Below are 21,347 nucleotides of genomic sequence, written 5' to 3'. Positions count from 1 at the left end.
AACGTCTACATGATTTAAAGTGTTTTAGTGTGTGTGTGCGTGTGTGTGTGTGTGTGTGCGTGCGTGCGTGCGTGTGAAGGCACGTTGATGAGACTTGCACTTGCACCTTAGACAAAACTCGATGGAGGGGCACTGAAAATATTGACTAAAGCAAGGGCTCGCCGTGCGTTTTGAATTTCCCAATGCATACAATATGGCATCTGAGCCGTCTAATTGGGAGTCAGACAGGGTTTTATTCAATTATCCCAGCACCCTCTGCCCAGTACACACCCTGAACCCCTCCACCTCCCCTCTCTCTCACCACCCCTCCCTCCCCTCTTCTCCTCCTCCAGCTCTATGATCTCCTCCCATTCTAACCTCCTCCCCCCGTTCTCAATCAGTTAAAGGCACCCCAGATGGATGGCCCCAGGGAAAATGGTGCATCATCACTGACTAATAACTGTACCACACGCATGCAGAACCTCCCCAACACTGACACACACACACACACACACACACACACACACGCACACACACACACACACACACACACACACACACACACACACACACACACACACAGTAATAGTCATCATAGTATACCACGTGTGTGTACCACAATCCTATACAGTACACATAACCCCACCACAATCCCAACCATATATCAAAACATACATATACTGTATACACACACACGCACTTCCAGGAAGTGAATGGGATATTGTTTATTTATAGTTTTTTTGGTGTCTATAATCCTTTTTATGGTCATGTTCAAAACAGATTAAATTTCATTGGCAAGCATGTTTATGGCTTGTACTGTACATTAGACACATTCAGAGCAATGAGCTGAAAGATACCAGTTGGAGTAATGCCAGACTGCTGGTCCGCATTGCGTAGGGAGTAGGGACACGAAGAGCAGTGGTTCTCAACCTTTTCAGGCTGTGACCCCCAAAATAATCATATTTTAACTGGGGACCCCCCTCCCCACCCTGACGAGCACTAAGAGTTGAGGAATTACATTTTGTACAAAACACGGTTCTATTGTGAAAATAGCAGATCTACATGCTCACAAGAGCATGTAGCATGTAGATATTTTCACAATTTCTGCCTCTAATATTTGACAATTTGGCCAATGTAAAAAAGTTCTTAAATTGTCACTGTAGACATGTGCAGACGCCCTCTATACCCTTATACTGTATGTTGGTTTGTTGACTGTTGAGTGAGAAAACAATGTTGCACATTAAGTTAATCATCTGGTCACCCCCCAAAATAGTTTGGGGACCCCCCTGGGGGTCCCGACCCACAGGTGAGAACCACTGACAGTATAGAGGACTGGACAGGGGCCTTCCAAGTCATTTTACCCTGACCCAAGCTACAGGACTGGGATGGCCTAGGCCCTAGGAGGATCAGCAGAGAGGGGCGGTGGTAACTGGCCTAACCTGGCCCCACAATATGAGGGAGATGTGAAATTAGCCTTTAAAATGGCTTACCTCCTGTTTGGTTAATATTTTTTTAAGTCAGTCCCCTTTTGAGACTATTAAAATACTTAATTTGGCCACCAGTGATAAGTGTGCAAAGTTGCGCAACTTTTTGAGTTTGTTATAAGTGTTTTTTGTTTGTTATTTTGCGAAGAATAATAATCTTTGCAATTTCAGTAAAGTAAAGTGAAATAAACTTGCCAGCCTCCATAAAATAGAATATATTTCTTTATTGTTTACATCATTGTCAATGATTAACAACAACAGTAATAACCAAGCACAAAGACGAATTGGTGACTAGCATGCATGCACTAGCATGGTCAAATGCTGAAAGAGTTGTGAACCAATCAAATAAACATATCTAATAAACACAACAAGCAACACAAATAACAGTCAATACAATTAGTTATTACCGGTAGTTATATTAGTTAAAAACTTGATTGGTGAATAGTCATACTGGGTCTCGTTACCAAGTATATCTTTTAGAAAACGGGCAACTCTGAAAAGATTGATGTGGAAATCTCTGGTGGTTTGGTTTGACATTGGCATAGTCTGTCCAGTTGCTTTACATACGTCGTGTACTCCCCAACTGACCACTGCAACCTGTCAACGAAAAGTTATTTTTAGTTCAACTCTTGACTTGCCCCGATTAGGAAGACATCTGCATCATTTGTACATACCGGTAACTACATCCCACACATAAGACTGCACTCAGAGCTTTGTCTTTAATTACTCTGCTACCGTATGTAATGACCAGGCCATTACAAATAAAATAGGCGATCGCATCGTGACATGTGGTGAACTTGACTGATAAACGGTCCAATACCGCAAACTGTAAATGGTCCAATCCCATTTTTCCCCGACCACCCCACCCACCATCTGCTGGCATGACTCTATTATACTGTACGTCAATGAACAGGCTCACCTGTATCATGCGGTACTCATACTCCTTGAACACAGCACCACCAGAGTCCCCTGTGGCACCAAACGCATAGATACATCATAGATACATGTATTAATACATTTATTCATTTTACGTTGTCTCGATTCAGAAACAACCAGTAAGACTCCCTAATCGGGAGATAAGCGACCGTCAGGTCACATGTATACAGATCCATGTTGATGACATGACTCTAGACATACTGTGTACTGCTTCGCGTGATTTTAGGGCAAAATGTGTAGGAGCAGTGTCCAAAAATGTGTTTTGCAAGAATCGGCCTCATGGTGACGTTAGAAGAGGGGCATGTGAGAAATGAGGGGTGGAGGTTGTGGTTTGGCAGCCATGGAGTGTGTGTGCAAAGTTTGGCATGGATAGGGGCAACGGTGGCGGAGATATGAGTAGGGGAAAAGTGTGACGTGACAGACAGACTGAGACAGACTGACTGACAGCCGGTGGAGGTTCTGATAGTAACTGCGACCTGACGGTCGCAATAAATAGCAATAATCTTGAATTATACAAAATGCTTTTACTGTACATTTATACAATGTGCCTTTACTGTACGTGAGCATGTTGTCTGGAGATGAATATGCAGTGATGGATCATACCTTTGCATGCTATGAGATCTACGTTAGGGGTCTGGCCACCAGTGCAGATGAAGTTCTTAGTCACAGCTTGGGTGACATCGTCTGTAGTTACTCCATAAGCATGTTTGGCTTGTTCGATACACTCATCTCTCTGCATTGGAGAACAGGACAACAGAGGTATGAATGAGTACATTTACAATGTATCGGCATTTAGCAGACACTCTTAATCCAGAGCAATTTACAATAAACAACAGCACAAGGTAATACATCAAACAGTAAATAGTAATCTGGGATCATAGGTAAACCAAGAACCTCAGTCTAACAGTATACTAACCAGAAAATCTATAATCGGTACATTGAAACTAACTACTAACTAACTACTGTGACTATAGGATGCCAGGTCATCAGTCAACATAACATGGTATCTAAATAACATTTTAGCCTTTGCATAAGCCTGCAAGGTCGTAGAGGCTAGGGCGAGTGCTAAAGGGCTCAGGTGGAGTCTGGTGAAGAGGTGAGTCTTCAGATTACGGCAGATTGGGAGTGAGTCTGCAGTTCTAATCGCAATCGGGAGTTCATTCCATAGTTTGGGAGCCAAAAGGGAGAAGAGTCTGGGACGTGTGGAGCGTTGTCCCGTACATACACACATGCATAGGTATAAGTTGTGGTGTACAGTTAGGAAAATGACTTAAAACTATATATAAGACATATCAGGATATATGAAAGCATGTACACAGTAAAATAATTGATAATTTAACTATGAAGACTTGAAGAGTGCACCCTTACGGTTCCACTGTGATTATACTGTGATTATGTAATATGTACAGTACACATATAGGCACAAAAACTCACATAGCGGGGGCTAAGCTTGGCGTGAACATCTTTTTCCTGTACAACATTGTTCTTGGCGGTCAGGAAGGCAAGTCTTTCAATTTCTTTGGTCAGCAATCGGTCCTCTGTATTAAGAGAATACATATAGGGTTCACTGGATGGAATAGCATGCGATGAAATGATCAGATTTGATCAACTTGTTTAGAAAGTTATTGGGGGGAAAATGAGCTTTCTATTATTAATGTAAATTGAAGCACTATTATCAAAACGACATACGAAAATCACATACGTAACAAAGGCTAACTGAGTCATCAGGGAAGGTATAATAAATCATTGTAATAATATTTTATTTTAGTTTTATAATTACGCTTTATTAAAAGTAAAACATTGAAATAGAAAGAACTTTGCTGTTACTTATAACAGTTGTTTAATGTTATTTAGTTGCAGCTAATCTGATTCATATTCACTGATTTGTATACTGTTTATTGTTGTGAAGCTCTTAGTGCTGGTGGTTGGAAAGTTGGCATACCAATGATAAACTTATTGTAACATTAAGGTGTTGTGATGTCTTGGTGGGTATGTACTGTATGTCACCTTGTTGCTTGCAGGTGGAAACACCAACCAGCTTCAGAGCGTCACTGGTTGCCTGAGTGCAAGGTAAGCAAACGGGCCTGGGGAAAAGATTGTGACATACAAAAATTAGGAAACTATAATGATGTGGGGTACAGTATGAGATCATAATTTGGTAAGAAAAAGTCACAGCATCAGCAATTGTAAACACTTACCTGACTTCAGAGGTAAAAACCACAGTTGAACTTTTTTTCAGTTGAAGGAGTGCCACATCATAGTCATAGAATTCTAAGACTCCTTGATCAACCTTCTTTTTAAGATTGAATTCTGGATGGAGGTGGAATCTTTCAACTTCTCTAACTGTGAGGGGACAAGGCGAAGTGAAAATTAGTAAGTTACATGCTGACGGGTTTAGGTCACGCTAGTCCTTGCAAAGTAATCAACTACAAAAGTCTGCTCCTCGGAGAAATCCTAACTGTACACTGGGCGGCATGTTCTCTCCGCATCATCAGTGCCCATACCCCAAGTATGGGGTTGGCGAAAGGGCCTTTCTGTGTGGAGATAACATGTTCTCCCCGGTCCCCTAGGGTAGGTACCCTCACAAAAAACATGCAGTAATCCTGGTCTCTATACTGCCTTCCCCTGGCCACACAGGGCACCTGATGGAGGGGAAAGGAACTGGTTGGAATAACTTCTTCCTTCCACGCGCTACGTCCAGCCAGGGAAACTCACCCCTGTCAGGTGAAAAGAAGCGGCTTGGACTCCTCATGCGTAGCAGGAAGCATGAGGTCAGTCCATTGCTCTCCCCAGGTTGGCAGACCGAGGGAGAATAGCGCAGGATTACATTAGACAATTGACCCCAGGTGAAAAAATGGGAGTGAACGTTCTTTGGCCTACTGGAACGGAAACCTTTGCTGATCACAGTTACACAAAATAATCTCCAGCCATTCTGGCCAGGCAGAGATAATTAGCTACCAACAGTGAGGCAAACATATATAATATTTCATTCCATTGTATAAATGCTTTAGAGATTAAGCAAAAAAATATGTATAAAACATGTTATATATTACCTTGTTGATCACTGGTGTAAACTTTAATATCTTCAGGTCTATATTCAAATTTGATGCAGTGTGCAGCAGTCAAGACAAAACGGCTGCTCACCAGAGAACCTTGGCAGACCTTGCCAGAATCAGCAGTCTAAATTGAACATACGTACAGGATATAACATTTGTGTTTCCTGAAATGAGTCAGATTTCACTGTAATTCAACAACAATAAAAATAAACTGAAAAATTACCGAAATAGTGACTTCCACTCGCCATGGATACTTCAATACTGCCCATTTATGTGGTTCAACCTCTTCGTCTTTTTCAATGTAAAGGCCACAGAAACCCACAACCTCTTCTTCATCTGCATGAGAAAAAGCAGATTAAAATAAATCACATGAAACAATATTGGCTTTTTCTCCCCAATTTAGCCAATTAATTACTCCCCACACAATTTGTGTGTTGTCACTGCTATTGTATCCTACTGACTCACCTTACCTGCCTGCTGACAGGTGCCGCCCCCTGCAATACATGCAGTGACAAATATCACCCTCCCCGCTCAGCTCAATACGGGCCAACTGTGTTCGCATAGACACTTGACATTCGAAACCCCAGCTTCCGTGGTGGTGGGCTATTTCTTTTAAAGATAGATCATATGACGAGGAGTCCTCCTCTAGCCCGGGAGCCGAGATGGGAAGGGACCACAAGGAGTCCAAACAAGCTTAGCTGTGTGTGTGTGTGTGTGTGTGTGTGTGTGTGTGTGTGTGTGTGTGTGTGTGTGTGTGTGTGTGTGTGTGTGTGTGTGTGTGTGTGGTGTGTATGTTAAAAGGATCCCTGGCTAATATGACAAATATGCCTTAATACATTATAATTGTCCTCTATAACTACAATGTAAAATTAAAAACACCTTAAATATTATATTTCTTCTAGAAATGGCTAATCTTTCACTCAATAGGGGAAATGCTGTCGCAAGTTGATGTCATGAAACCATTTGTGGTCTATCCCTATGGAATTTATGGCGTGTAAACTCAGAGTTTACACGCTGAGGAAGGCCTGTGTGGCCGAAACGTCCACTTGTCCTGGCTGCTGGGGGGAAACTATTTAATAAACAAGAAGAAGTCTATCTAAAGTGAGTGCTGGCGTCCTTGTTCCAAAACTAGACCAGGTCACCTGGACGTGCCAAACCCGCAATGAAAACTAGTATGGCACTGAACTAACACATGAACACACAGGATTTTATAGTCTCAGAAACAAAGCGTAGTGAGCTTGTAGATCGGCTGTTTTCACTAGTATGGCACTGAACTAACACATGAACACACAGGATTGTATAGGCTGAGCAGCTGGAAATGTTTGTGAGCTTGGAGATGGGCTGAGGAATTTATAGTGTCAGCAGCTCGTCAGCCAACTCAACTCAGCTGGTCCTGTACAGGTGACGGCACTCAAGGCAATCAGCCCAGCAAGGGAAGGGAGGGGCAGATGAGCAGACAGGCACATGAGGAAAAGAGGGACAGGCAGAGGAGGAAAAGAGGGACCGACCGACAGACAAAGCCTTATGTAGGCCGACCCCCTGGGTCTGGCAAAAACAACAACACACACACATTTGAAATATTGATTTGATGCTCATATTAACCATAGGAAGTATTACGTTTGTTTTTATTTTCACATGCATGCCATAAATTCCATAGGGATAGATCACACATGGTTTTATGATACACATCATCAACTTGCGATGGGCATTTCCCCTATTGAGTGAAAGATTAGCAATTTCTAGAAGAAATAAAATATTTAAGGTGTTTTTAATTTTACATTGTAGTTATAGAGAATAATTATAATGTATTAAGGCATATTTGTTATATTAGCCAGGGATCCCTTTAAGATTTGTGTTCCACTGTCTTAGCGGTTTCATGTCGGTAGCAGAGAACTCACCAATAATGTCGTCAAAGGTCTGTGCTAGGTTTTTGATATCCTTTAGTCTGAAATAATGTGGATCAGGGCTCCTCTCAGGTGCTGTAAGAGGCATTAGGTCTTCATCAAAGATATTGGTTCCAATGGCGAAAACATAAATATCTGCAAGAGACAAGATAGATGCCAAAATTGAACATAACATTGCATCCCAGTGCGTTTTTGTTATTTAGAGCTCCATTGATTTGTCGAGTGATGCTTGGAGTGGTGAGATGTCAGAGGGAAATACAGAGGCAAGGAATAACAAGGAATAATATTTTCTCTTGCCCATTTAAATGACAGATAAATATCTGACACATTTTGAATTTTAAGAATATTAATATTAGTTTTATATGATTCATTGATATTTATCAATGTTAAGAATAACATGAGAAGAAAACCTCACCAAGATATTCCTTTCTCTTTTCCTCGTCAAGCCGACCAGCTTCGTTGTGGTAGATCATATGTTTTATTTTTGCCACAGTGGCTTCAGGTGAACCTCCCACGTTAAATCCCCCTGCAAAGAACAGAAATCAAGCTCACAAAGTAGCAAAATGACAGATTTACGGAATCATAGGGATTGTGTTATTTGCCCTCACAATCAGAACACAATTTCCTTTTATGGCAGGTCGACTCCCTTTTAACGATTCCAAGGGATGAACGAGCTTTGACTAGAAAGAAGTGACTTGGCAGTGACTTATCTAGTTATCTACACGTACAATGGATCATGTGGAAATAACGATCTGGAGATCATTTTTAAATGTTTAATTTGTACATTTACAAAATATGTTATAATAACTTTTTTTGTAATTCCTTCGGCTACTACAAAGATTTAACACATGATTTATCATGTCTTATATTATACATGTTTAAGAAATCATATAAACCACCAATGAACTATATACCACAGAGTATTTTGATTATCGCGATAATATTGTAAATCACAATTATTATTATTATATGACATTTTCACATCATCCTCGAGGGGTGGATATTTAAATATAAGACTGAAAGACTCGTTACCATCAGTAAAGACAATGATGACATGACGGTGATCTAGAAAGCTATTCCTCTCAGTCAGCTTTATCCAAGCCATTTTCTCCCTGATCCTTTCAAATGCCCCATCCAGGTCTGTCCCAAGATCATTTGCCCCTGTGACACACACACACACACACACACACACACACACACACACAATTTCAGGGTAGATGCAGTAGATTTGACACGGTTGCGTTATAACTTAATTATATATACACAGGCAGTTGTATAGTATAAATGTGACCTTTACTCACCTTCTTCTACATTGAAGTTTTTTAATCGATCCCGGACATGGTCAAGTGTTGGCTTGTTCGCACCAAAAAAATCACTTATGTCGACAATCTCAATGATCTCAGAGGAGAATAAAATTATTTCATAATTGGGAGTGACGGAGAAAGAGGAAACCTGCAAAGAGATGAAAGATAATGTTTGTTAAACAGAATACTGATTGCATCAGAAAGTATGAATTAAAGTCAGTAGGGCTATTTGTCTTGAAATGTCTATCAAATTCTGATACTCTAGTCTAAATTATATGCAAAAACATGATTCTGTTTCTTTGATTCACCTTGGTAATAAGTTTGATAACTGCCGCTTTTGCTTCTTCAAACTTTTCTTTTTTAATGCTTGCTGAAGCGTCCATGGCGATGTAGATGTTGAGTGTCCCATTTTTTGGTATCCTGATTTTTCTCCCCTCTTGTGTGTCCTCTGAAAAACACAGACAGACATTTTTTGATATTTTGAGCCTTAAATCCCACCCCTGGTGGGACTTCTCTGGCATCCCTGAAGGTTGGGGAAATTTGCTATTGTTGATGTATTTGGGTTTTCATTTAAAATTAATTTTATTTTCATTCTCTTTATATGGTGAGTTTGAACACTTTTATACCATATTACTGTATCTTAAACCATGAATATGTAGGATAGGCATTCATAAGCTTTATAGCTTCAGCCTATTCCTTTTGATCACCTCAAACAGTGCTACTGTTCTCTTATGCTTTTGTGGATGTAAGACTTGTATAAATGTTTGCTACTGTGAGTTGATAAAATAAACTAACTAACTAACTAACTGGGTTGCAGAAAATGATTAAAAAACATACCGGGTTGTAGCTTAGTGAGGCTCTCTTTGATTGAAGAACCAAAAGCCTCTGAGACTTCCTGTGCAGTATCATATGTATGTTTGTCTGTAAAGGGAGCAAAGTTCACATGATGTGACACATATTATACAGTATTATGCTCCTTTATACATGTATAGGATGTTAGTCATGATTCATTCATTTCATTTTATAGATTTCGTTAGAGTATAAACATAGGCTATCTTCAGGTTTTAACACTCAAGAAGTATTTTAACCAGATTGATACTATTGACAGCTATTTTGACATGAATTGCTTTTCACCTCTTGTATGGCAACTCAACTAGAGTGATTGAATGTATTAATCACTGACCATGGTCAGATTGCAATACCAATGAATGAATACCCAATACAGTATCCTTGCTAGAGCAAAGACAATATCTTGACTTTTATCATTTGCATAGTAGGTCTATGCTACAGTATATTTTCGTTTTTTTTATGATAATAGCTTTAAAGCTCATAAATGTAGATTGATGAGAAGTGACTTCCACTTCTTATCAACCCTACAGTACAGTATATGAGTAATATCTTACAGTAACAAGCAGGCTCCACTCCAGTCCACTGGCCATTTTCTTGACACACTCGTTCACGAGACCCCACCAAAATTAACTTGTTTTTGCAACTGTATGTCACCTTCTCATCAGTGTCATATGTCACCTTCACGGCTCCAGCTGGAACACCAGGATCAGCACACGTACTGTCCGCTGTGGAAATATAGATTTGATTTATTAGTTATCCCCGCCAACAGTGGTGTAAAGTAACTAAGTACATTTACTTAAGTCCTGTGCTTAAGTACAATTTTGAGGTAGGCTCTACTTTTACTTTACTGGAGTATGTCCAATTTCCAATATTTTTCTTCTACTCTACTACATCTCAGAGGCAAATATTGTACTTTTACTCCACTTCATTTATTTGAAAACGTACTAGTTACTTACTTACTTACTAGTACATTTTGAATTCCAGACTTGCACTTGCAGTATTTATATATTGCAGTATTGGTACTTTTACTTAAGTAAAACATTTGGGTACTTTTTCCACCACTGGCCGCCAGGCCGATGGCAGCAGACAAGAAAGCGATCACACGTCACTAGGGAGCGTGTCGATATTGCAACATAGCATCTGTTCGACGGTGAAAAGCCAACCTGCCGACGCGGGTGAGTAGCTAACCTGCCGACGTGGGTGAATGTTAACCTCTATGCCTAAACCTAACCTAAACCCTAACTCTAACCTCAGTAACCGTGACGCGGGTGAGTAGCCTAACCCAAACTCTAACCCTAACCTCAGTAACCGTGATGCGGGTGAGCAGCTAACCTGCTGACTCCCTTAGTCGAAATGATGGGACGTAGAAATAACGAAATTTTCCCACGTTGCTACACGTCACTGGCAATACCACAACCAAAGAAAATTTGACATAATGGAAACGCTTACTTTCATGCTCAGACTACAAACGTTTAGACAATACTGGGAAAAGTGGGAACAGACAAACAGAAGGACACAGTGAAGCCAGAGGGATGACTTTGCCCTGCAGAAAAGCAACCACTGTATGACATACAGTATATTTGAAAATATACAAAATATGACAAATATTTTAGGGATGTTGTATGTTGCATTATGTGTTAGTATTCCGTATTCATAGCCTGTTGATGACTTACGATCCTCCTGACTGCATATAGGAGTTGTTCCACTCCACTTGCCGCTCGGTAGGCAAACTCGAGACTCAGAGCCACGGAGTTCGTACCCAGACCAGCATTCATATGTTGTCTCTTTGCCCACATAGTACTTCTCTTCAGCAGGGTAGACGTCGCCTTGCTCCAGAGTTGGGTCAGGACATTCGACCACTGAAATAATACATTTAAAAAGGGAGTGTCAATGGGACTCAGGAGAATATTTTTGATTAGCAACTTTTAATCTACAGAGCTACTGAAGATGTTGTTAATATTTAGATAACACACGTAACTCCACAACCCAAACCGCTATTACAATTTAATTGTGTTTTTAAGTAAAAATTGTACATGTACACTGTAGAATGATCGTTTCACTTCACCTAAAAGAACTGATATTCAAGCTTATTGCATTGTTAGCTTGAAGATCAATTCTTTTAAACAAGAGACACTGTTGTCGATGGAGTCTAAATTGTCATGTATCCTTTCTAGAGCAAAATGTTAAAATCCTAATTTCTAGGAAGATGTGGCCACAATCATTACTTACTTCTACACTTCTGACCAGAGGTCGGCTTAGGTTGCCATCTACCAGTGGGTAGACACAGGCGAGATGAATCAGGGTATGGATAGTAATTTGGGGGGCAGTGATAGATCAACTTGCTGTTAGTTCTCAGCCCATTGGTCAGGTTGTAATGACCACCTTGAATGTGTAAACGATCCTCAGTGCAGATCGGCTCTGTCCCAACACCTTGAAAACAAATTCATTGAGATGAGTGAACTTTATCATACCTCTGTCCTGTGTTTAATTCTTACTGTGCAGCTGCTAGGACAACTGATTCTCTCTTAGGGGATCAATAACGTTTTATCTTGTCTTATTCATAGCTTATATTACAATAGGAAATGCACAAACAAGACGATATAAATAAATAAGAAGACACCATGATGTCACTGGTATGCAGGTTTCTGAACTATCCACAGCTCTCCTCTGAGAAACAGACTGAATACAGATAATCATGCCATCTTATAATGCATTAGTGAGGATCAAGTATATGAAGATTGAAAACTGGGTGAAGTGGTCCTTTAAGAAAACTTACAGACATGAGCATGGCCTGCATTTGAAACTGAAAACCCCATATCCCAGGCAGATATTCTACAGTACAAGTTCCAATTCTTATCTGCTAAAACTTCAGGGAAAGACATTTTCAGTAGATTCTAGTTCTATTGTTTGAAATGGCTAATCACTATATGGGTGAAGCAGTAATATTGTGCCAATCACTAAATCTGAGATTTTCCACAAACGTTCCAAATGATCAACAAAGAAGTCTTGCAAAATAAATCCACTCCACCTCGAAAATAGTAGGCCTATTCATTGTATGACTAATACCAAGTATGTATAGTCTTGTCAGAAGTTTAACATTTACTGTATGACAGTGGTGTAAAGTAACAATGAACTAACATTTACTCAAGTACTGTACAATTATGAGATATTTTTACTTTACAGGATTATTTCAAAATATCTGTACTTTTACTTCTACTCCACTACATCTCAGAGGCAAATATTATACTTTTACACTACAGTTATTTGAAACCTTTAGTTGCAAGTTACTTTGTAGATTTGTATTATTATTACAAAACATACATTACCCACTTCTAGCCCTATACATTTCAGTCATTTACAATTAGCCGATCTACAAGAGATTTTTATGCATTTGAAAACTTGTGAAATGGGACATTCTGTATGATGAGTACTTTTAGTACTTTTAAGTACATTTTTATACCAACGTATGTGTAGTTTTACTCAAGTCAATTTTGAATTTCAGACTTTTACTTGTAACAGAGTATATATTGTCTACATTGCAGTATTGATACTTTTATTCAAGTAAAAAAATAATAATACTTTTCCCACCACTGCTGTATGAGCAGATGTAGAAGTAGCTCTACACAGATTTCTTTTTAGCCTACTTGAGGAAAAGTAGCAATAACACAATGTTGAATAGCCTTCTGTTATTAGTAACATACCTTCAAAATGGTACTTAAATAAAAATAAATATACATAGTATTTTCCAAAAGTCTACTTTGCTCACTCAGTATTAACAAAATGTACAGTAGCCTATTGCTACAAATTGGTTCATTGGGAAAGGGCTTTATAAAAACTAAATGCAAGATCTCTTCCAAATATGCAAAACTAGCAAGGAGTCAACATTCAAACTGTGATCGAAAATATTTTCCTTGTGGCTTTAGTATTACAACAAATGTCTCATGTATGAATTATTCTCAACAATAATGTTTTGATCAAAACAAGATCACAAGCTCACCCATAAACTGAAGACATAGTACAAGTGCAGTAAACCAATGCCAGTTGCTGGAAAATGCCATGTTGAAAATGAGATGATTCCACAAAAGACAACTATTTATTTCTAAGAGGCAGCACAAGTGGGATTCAATAATAGGTCTGCTGCTCTGTCACTTATTAACTATGAGTAAACTAAAATGTGGTCAATAGCTAGTACCATGATTGAAAACAATCATGAACCAATTGTAGCACGGTCTAGCACCATTGTAGTATAAGAAAGAAACGGTGCAGCATTAGTTGACAAAGCATGTATTACATTTTTACATTTCATATAAAACACACACACACACACACACACACACACACACACACACACACACACACACACATATATATACACACACATATATATATACACACACACATATATATATATATATATATATATATATATATACATATACATATACATATATATATATATATTAAGGCTGGGACTTTAACTGATTAATTGCGATTAATTAATTACAGAAAATTAAAAAAATTAACTCATTTTAATCGCACTTAGTTTTTGCACCACAGAACCTTCAGTTTCGGGCATACTGATCATAGCGATGCACTAACCAAGAAGAGACAACAAACGCAAAGGAAGAAGTAGCCGATCAGAGTGCTTTGCTTGGCCCAGTGGATGCGAAATTTAGATTTAAAAAACTCACTCGTTGATTCACTCGTACAACAAAATGTGTTTTACTTGAAAAAAAATGCTTCTCAGGTCAAATATCGATGTGCGATTAAAATGTGATTAATTGCGATTAATTAATCACAGAGCCTGTAATTAATTAGATTAAAAATTTTAATCGCATGCCAGCCCTAATATATATATATATATATATATATATATATATATATATATATATATATATATATATATATATATATATATATATATATATATACTGTATGTATATATATATATATATATATATATATATATACTGTATATATATATTATATACATACAGTATATATATACACTCACAATTTGTATCCAATCTGGATTTCAGATTTTGGACTTTGACATGTTGATAAAACTAGAAAAATATTGTTCCTTCGAAACAATTGTGGGCTCGCTTCAAGCCAGAAAACAATGGCTATAAAAGTACAAAATGTCAAGATCGCAGGCAGTGCTCTCTTTGACGTTACTGACGTCAAAGATTGGTCCATTTTGTTCCAAAAATGTGTTGTGCAAAAGTTGACCCGCTGGTGGCGCTATAACAGGCCAATGTAAGAAGGGTGGTATCTGCTCCTTGACCTATTGGGAATGTGCTTGCAAGATTTCACGCACATTGCAGGCTGTGTTCATGATTTGAGGTGTTTTTGGCTTTGGCCACTTTATCGCTGCTTGCAGCTATATTATTTATTATTATTTTTTTTGTGTGTGTGCACTTCATAGGCATATTAGATAAAGGTCCTTAGATTGTGTGTAGAATGTTTCATGCAAATTGCAAAAATAAATCCTAACGGGTTTAAGCGTTTCACAAACTGCTCAAAATGATATAGCGCCCCCCTTTGGCCAATTGGGGTAAGATTGGTTTTAGTGATATTTGGACTAACACTCTACATCTTTGCCAAATGCCATGAACATGTTACTTTGCATGTATGATTTAGAGGCAGAAGAATAATTTGCATAAAACTGCAATATTCATTGAATTTATTTTAAAAAGCATGTTTCAATTTTAAAGAAATCCGATCTGACAGATCTTTAGATATCGGTCCAAAGTTCACGTAAAAAAAGTTTTGTGCACGTGGAGTGAAAATTCCAGAATAAAAGCGGGTTTACGCGTTTTACAAACTGCTCAATATGGCGGAAAATCGGGGGGCGGAGCTTACTTAACAACGACACAGATGTCTTCCGCTCGAGTCAAAGCACGCGTGTAACAAGTTGCATGTCTTCAAACGAAACGAGTCATGACTTATGCCCGTTTGAAGTTTGAATTTTCAAACGCTTCGTATAGCGCCCCCCTTTGGCCGATTGGAATAAAATTGGTTTCAGTGATACTTTGACTAACCCTCCACATCTTTGCCAAATGCCATGAACGTGTAACTTTGCATGTATGATTTAGAGGCCGAAGAATAATTTGCATAAAACCGCAACATTGATTGAATTATTAATAAAATATATTTCACTTTAAAAGAAATCCGCCGAGACTAGTTTGACCGTATTGGTCCAAAGTTCATGTGAAAAAAGTTTCATGCGCGTATCGCAAAGATCCCAGGAGGAGATAGATTTTTACTGTTTTTCATATAATTCCAAATTCTGAGGGATCTAAAGATCAGAGGTCAAAAGTCAGAGCGTAAAAATTGTTCGGCATGAGGAGACGCATACGTGTATACAGGTTTCATGGCTGTACGTATAACAGAGCATGAGCTATACCTGTTCAAAGTTCGCACTTTCGAAGGCTTCCTACAGCGCCACCATTTGGCCGATTGCTGTAAAAAGTAATAGCACACTTCGCCACAGTAAGCTGAACACATTGATGTTTTTATTTTCATTTTCTCACTAAGTATGTAGGAGTAGAAAGGAACCGAAGTTTTGAGGAGAACTTGATATGACGGTTAGATATTGTCACTAGAAAAATATTGTTCCTTCGAAACAATTGTGGGCTCGCTTCAAGCCAGAAAACAATGGCTATAAAAGTACAAAATGTCAAGATCGCAGGCAGTGCTCTCTTTGACGTTACTGACGTCAAAGATTGGTCCATTTTGTTCCAAAAATGTGTTGTGCAAAAGGTGACCCGCTGGTGGCGCTATAACAGGCCAATGTAAGAAGGGTGGTATCTGCTCCTTGACCTATTGGGAATGTGCTTGCAAGATTTCACGCACATTGCAGGCTGTGTTCATGATTTGAGGTGTTTTTGGCTTTGGCCACTTTATCGCTGCTTGCAGCTATATTCATTATTATTATTTTTTTTTTGTGTGTGCACTTTAGATAAAGGTCCTTAGATTGTGTGTAGAATGTTTCATGCAAATTGCAAAAATAAATCCTAACGGGTTTAAGCGTTTCACAAACTGCTCAAAATGATATAGCGCCCCCATTTGGCCAGTTGGGGTAAGATTGGTTTTAGTGATATTTGGACTAACACTCTACATCTTTGCCAAATGCCATGAACATGTTACTTTGCATGTATGATTTAGAGGCAGAAGAATAATTTGCATAAAACTGCAATATTCATTGAATTTATTTTAAAAAGCATGTTTCAATTTTAAAGAAATCCGATCTGACAGATCTTTAGATATCGGTCCAAAGTTCACGTAAAAAAAGTTTTGTGCACGTGGAGTGAAAATTCCAGAATAAAAGCGGGTTTACGCGTTTTACAAACTGCTCAATATGGCGGAAAATCGGGGGGCGGAGCTTACTTAACAACGACACAGATGTCTTCCGCTCGAGTCAAAGCACGCGTGTAACAAGTTGCATGTCTTCAAACAAAACGAGTCATGACTTATGCCCGTTTGAAGTTTGAATTTTCAAACGCTTCGTATAGCGCCCCCCTTTGGCCGATTGGAATAAAATTGGTTTCAGTGATACTTTGACTAACCCTCCACATCTTTGCCAAATGCCATGAACGTGTAACTTTGCATGTATGATTTAGAGGCCGAAGAATAATTTGCATAAAACCGCAACATTGATTGAATTATTAATAAAATATATTTCACTTTAAAAGAAATCCGCCGAGACTAGTTTGACCGTATTGGTCCAAAGTTCATGTGAAAAAAGTTTCATGCGCGTATCGCAAAGATCCCAGGAGGAGATAGATTTTTACTGTTTTTCATATAATTCCAAATTCTGAGGGATCTAAAGATCAGAGGTCAAAAGTCAGAGCGTAAAAATTGTTCGGCATGAGGAGACGCATACGTGTATACAGGTTTCATGGCTGTACGTATAACAGAGCATGAGCTATACCTGTTCAAAGTTCGCACTTTCGAAGGCTTCCTACAGCGCCACCATTTGGCCGATTGCTGTAAAAAGTAATAGCACACGTCGCCACAGTAAGCTGAACACATTGATGTTTTTGTTTTCATTTTCTCACTAAGTATGTAGGAGTAGAAAGGAACCGAAGTTTTGAGGAGAACTTGATATGACGGTTAGATATTGTCACTAGAAAAATATTGTTCCTTCGAAACAATTGTGGGCTCGCTTCAAGCCAGAAAACAATGGCTATAAAAGTACAAAATGTCAAGATCGCAGGCAGTGCTCTCTTTGACGTTACTGACGTCAAAGATTGGTCCATTTTGTTCCAAAAATGTGTTGTGCAAAAGTTGACCCGCTGGTGGCGCTATAACAGGCCAATGTAAGAAGGGTGGTATCTGTTCCTTGACCTATTGGGAATGTGTTTGCAAGATTTCACGCACATTGCAGGCTGTGTTCATGATTTGAGGTGTTTTTGGCTTTGGCCACTTTATCGCTGCTTGCAGCTATATTCATTATTATTATTTTTTGTGTGTGTGCACTTCATAGGCATATTAGATAAAGGTCCTTAGATTGTGTGTAGAATGTTTCATGCAAATTGCAAAAAAAAACGGGTTTAAGCGTTTCACAAACTGCTCAAAATGATATAGCGCCCCCCTTTGGCCAATTGGGGTAAGATTGGTTTTAGTGATATTTGGACTAACACTCTACATCTTTGCCAAATGCCATGAACATGTTACTTTGCATGTATGATTTAGAGGCAGAAGAATAATTTGCATAAAACTGCAATATTCATTGAATTTATTTAAAAAAGCATGTTTCAATTTTAAAGAAATCCGATCTGACAGATCTTTAGATATCGGTCCAAAGTTCACGTAAAAAAAGTTTTGTGCACATGGAACGAAAATTCCAGAATAAAAGCGGGTTTATGCGTTTTACAAACTGCTCAAAATGGTGGAAAATCGAAGGGCGGAGCTTACTTAACAACGACACAGATGTCTTCCGCTTGAGTCAAAGCACGCGTGTAACAAGTTGCATGTCTTCAAACGAAACGAGTCATGACTTATGCCCGTTTGAAGTTTGAATTTTCAAACGCTTCGTATAGCGCCCCCCTTTGGCCGATTGGAATAAAATTGGTTTCAGTGATACTTTGACTAACCCTCCACATCTTTGCCAAATGCCATGAACGTGTAACTTTGCATGTATGATTTAGAGGCCGAAGAATAATTTGCATAAAACCGCAATATTGATTGAATTATTAAAACATTATATTTCACTTTAAAAGAAATCCGCCGAGACTAGTTTGACCGTATTGGTCCAAAGTTCATGTGAAAAAAGTTTCATGCGCGTATCGCAAAAATCCCAGGAGGAGATAGATTTTTACTGTTTTTCATATTATTCCGAATTGTGGGAGACCTAAAGGTCAGAGGTCAAAAGTTAGAGGGTAAAAGTTGTTCGGCATGAGGAGACGCATAAGTGTATACAGGTTTCATGGCTGTATGTATAACACAGCATGAGCTATACCTGTTCAAAGATCGCACTTTCGAAGGCTTCCTACAGCGCCACCATTTGGCCGATTGCTATAGAAAATAATAGCACACTTCGCCACTGTAAACTGAACACATTGATGTTTTTATTTTCATTTTCTCACTAAGTATGTAGGAGTAGAAAGGAACCGAAGTTCCCGTCTACTGATTGCCTGATAGATAAATAAATAATGACAATATCTAAAGTGTGCTCGCCTTATAGGCGAGCCCACAATGATGATAAAAGTGGGGTGGATAACCAAATGAGTATCCAAATGAAATCAAAACTAAAGTGTTAGTTGTCATCTCCCTTTCGATCTGTAACAATTTTGTCTGAAATTTGGCAAGCCTGAAGAACCTTTTCGTAACAAATCGTGGAAAAACAAGGTCACATGTCTAATCAAATAACTACTATTGAGAAACCAAGACAAAGTACAAACAACCTTGTCATTTCAAAACTCATGGCTTGCATTTGCTTTTGTTAGTTTTCCAGTAATGATTATTGTCTCTGCCAGGCCGCGGCTATGTTTTGCACCCTGTCCGTCCGTCCTTCCGTCTGTGGACAACTAATGTCTGGCGCCGCAGCGGCGCGAAACTGTGCACACACACTACCTGGGTGCCAGAGCAGAACTGCTGCCCCCAATTTTTCACATGGGCCTGTTATAGCACCACTAGGAGGCGGATTTGTGCTAAATACTTTTTTGGACAGTACTCTCATATTTTTCATAGCTATTCCATCCTGATTGGCTAAGATTGGATTCCAAAATTTGCAGGAGTTCTGTTTGGAACAAAATGGCTCAAATCATGAACACAGAGTGTGATTTCTGTGAAAATTGCCACGCACATTCCCACATATTTCAGTTCCCACTAGCGACTGGCATTGGTTTACTGCACTTGTTTTATGTCTTCAGTTAATGGGTGAGCTTGTGATCTTGTTTTGATCAAAACAATTGTTGAGAATAATTCATACATGTGATATTTGTTGTAATACTAGCCACGAGGCAAATATTTTCGATCACAGTATAACTCCACCGATCAATGTAAAACTTTGTTTTAGGATGCGCTCTCCCTGGCCAAGGAAAAACCTTTGCCCTGCATTTTTTCACATCTGCCTTTTATAGCTCCACCAGGAGGTCGACTTATGTAAAGATTATTCCTTCACACAAATTGGTACACACTATCTCTATAGTCATGTGATCCAGACGGATGTGGTCCGTTTTGAACAAAATGCCTCACACAGCTTGCGATTTCCATGAAATTCCCACTAGGTCGAGGAACAAATGCCACCCTTTTCACATTGGGCCGTTATAGCGCCACCAGCAGGTTGACCATTGCAAAACACATTTTTAGAACAAAATCCCTCAAATCATGAATTCGGTGTCCAATTGCCATGAAAGGCAGAAGAAGACATTGACCTATTTCCTATTATAGCGCCACCAGGAGGCAACACGGTTATAGATCTTTGTTTTCAAGAAGGGACCAAAAAAGAAAAGAAAAAAAAAACGTTTACCTACACAATGAGGGCACTAACTTGTAACCATGGAAAATCTTAACTTCACCTTCAACATAAAAATATATGTCAGTCAGGGTCATGGATTCAGTTAAATTTGACTCCTCTCAGTCTTTGGGGTCTGTCATGGTCCGCTCCTTGGCCGTTGGACATTGACTGACATTTTTGGACTTATTAGGCCTGTGTTTCTGTAGTTCAGTATGTTCTGTTTTTGGCATTGTGTTCTGCATCTTATTTTATAGTATTTTTCCTATTTGTTTCCTGTCTGCCTTCATTTATTACCTAATTTTTTGATTTAAGTAATACTGTATTTTCAAGAAAAAGTTTGAATTGTATTTGTTCACACAAGAAGTGATGAAGAGAGGGGGAAAAAGAGAGAGAAAGCTATATAGCTATATATAACTTGGCATCAATCATGTTGAATTTGTACTATTGACCTATCAAATGTATTGGACAGGTTATGAGTTATGTTTAGTGTTGTACTGTTGTTGTGTACAACAAACCAACCATTGACTGTGCTAGTTATGTTCTATGGTTATGTTCAGTTAAATCCCTTCAGAAAGGATTCCTTATGCTTTAGTTGTAGACAGTTATGATTTGTTGCTAAAAACTCCAGGGCAAAAATCCACTCGTCCGAGACAGTTTGCCCTCCTGGCCCCCAAGTTGTGGAATAAACTCCCTGTCGCACTTTGAACAACGGACTCACTCGCTAGCTTTCGCCGTGGACTGAAGACTCACCTCTTCAGACTCCACCTAAACCCTTTAGCACTACAGAAAATCAATGGCCATACATGAAGATAGTTGTGGGCTCGCCAGTACCTGGCGAGCACACTTTAGATATTGTCATTATTGTGGGC

At 38.9% G+C, this 21,347-nt stretch overlaps 1 protein-coding gene across 1 annotated transcript; it reads right to left on the bottom strand.

Moving 5' to 3' along the window:
• Positions 1-1,667: 1,667 nt before the first annotated feature.
• On the bottom strand, positions 1,668-13,649 carry LOC308305061 (complement factor B-like). The gene is made up of 18 exons (XM_080749709.1): positions 13,510-13,649; positions 11,742-11,942; positions 11,186-11,371; positions 10,067-10,237; positions 9,501-9,584; positions 8,972-9,111; positions 8,661-8,811; positions 8,392-8,520; positions 7,775-7,885; positions 7,354-7,494; positions 5,679-5,791; positions 5,453-5,579; positions 4,598-4,742; positions 4,407-4,483; positions 3,834-3,937; positions 3,003-3,132; positions 2,383-2,432; positions 1,668-2,060 (listed from the first exon to the last, which is right to left on the bottom strand). Exons 1-18 carry the CDS (start codon positions 13,568-13,570, stop codon positions 1,860-1,862), a joined length of 2,322 nt encoding a protein of 773 aa, XP_080605835.1. The 5' UTR covers positions 13,571-13,649; the 3' UTR covers positions 1,668-1,859.
• Between the last annotated feature and the right edge of the window lie 7,698 nt (positions 13,650-21,347).

The sequence above is a fragment of the Nannobrachium achirus genome (assembly GCF_963921795.1).
Source record: "Nannobrachium achirus genome assembly, chromosome: 19".
NCBI classification, from domain to species: domain Eukaryota; kingdom Metazoa; phylum Chordata; class Actinopteri; order Myctophiformes; family Myctophidae; genus Nannobrachium; species Nannobrachium achirus.
This window is presented reverse-complemented; position numbering and strand designations above follow the sequence as displayed.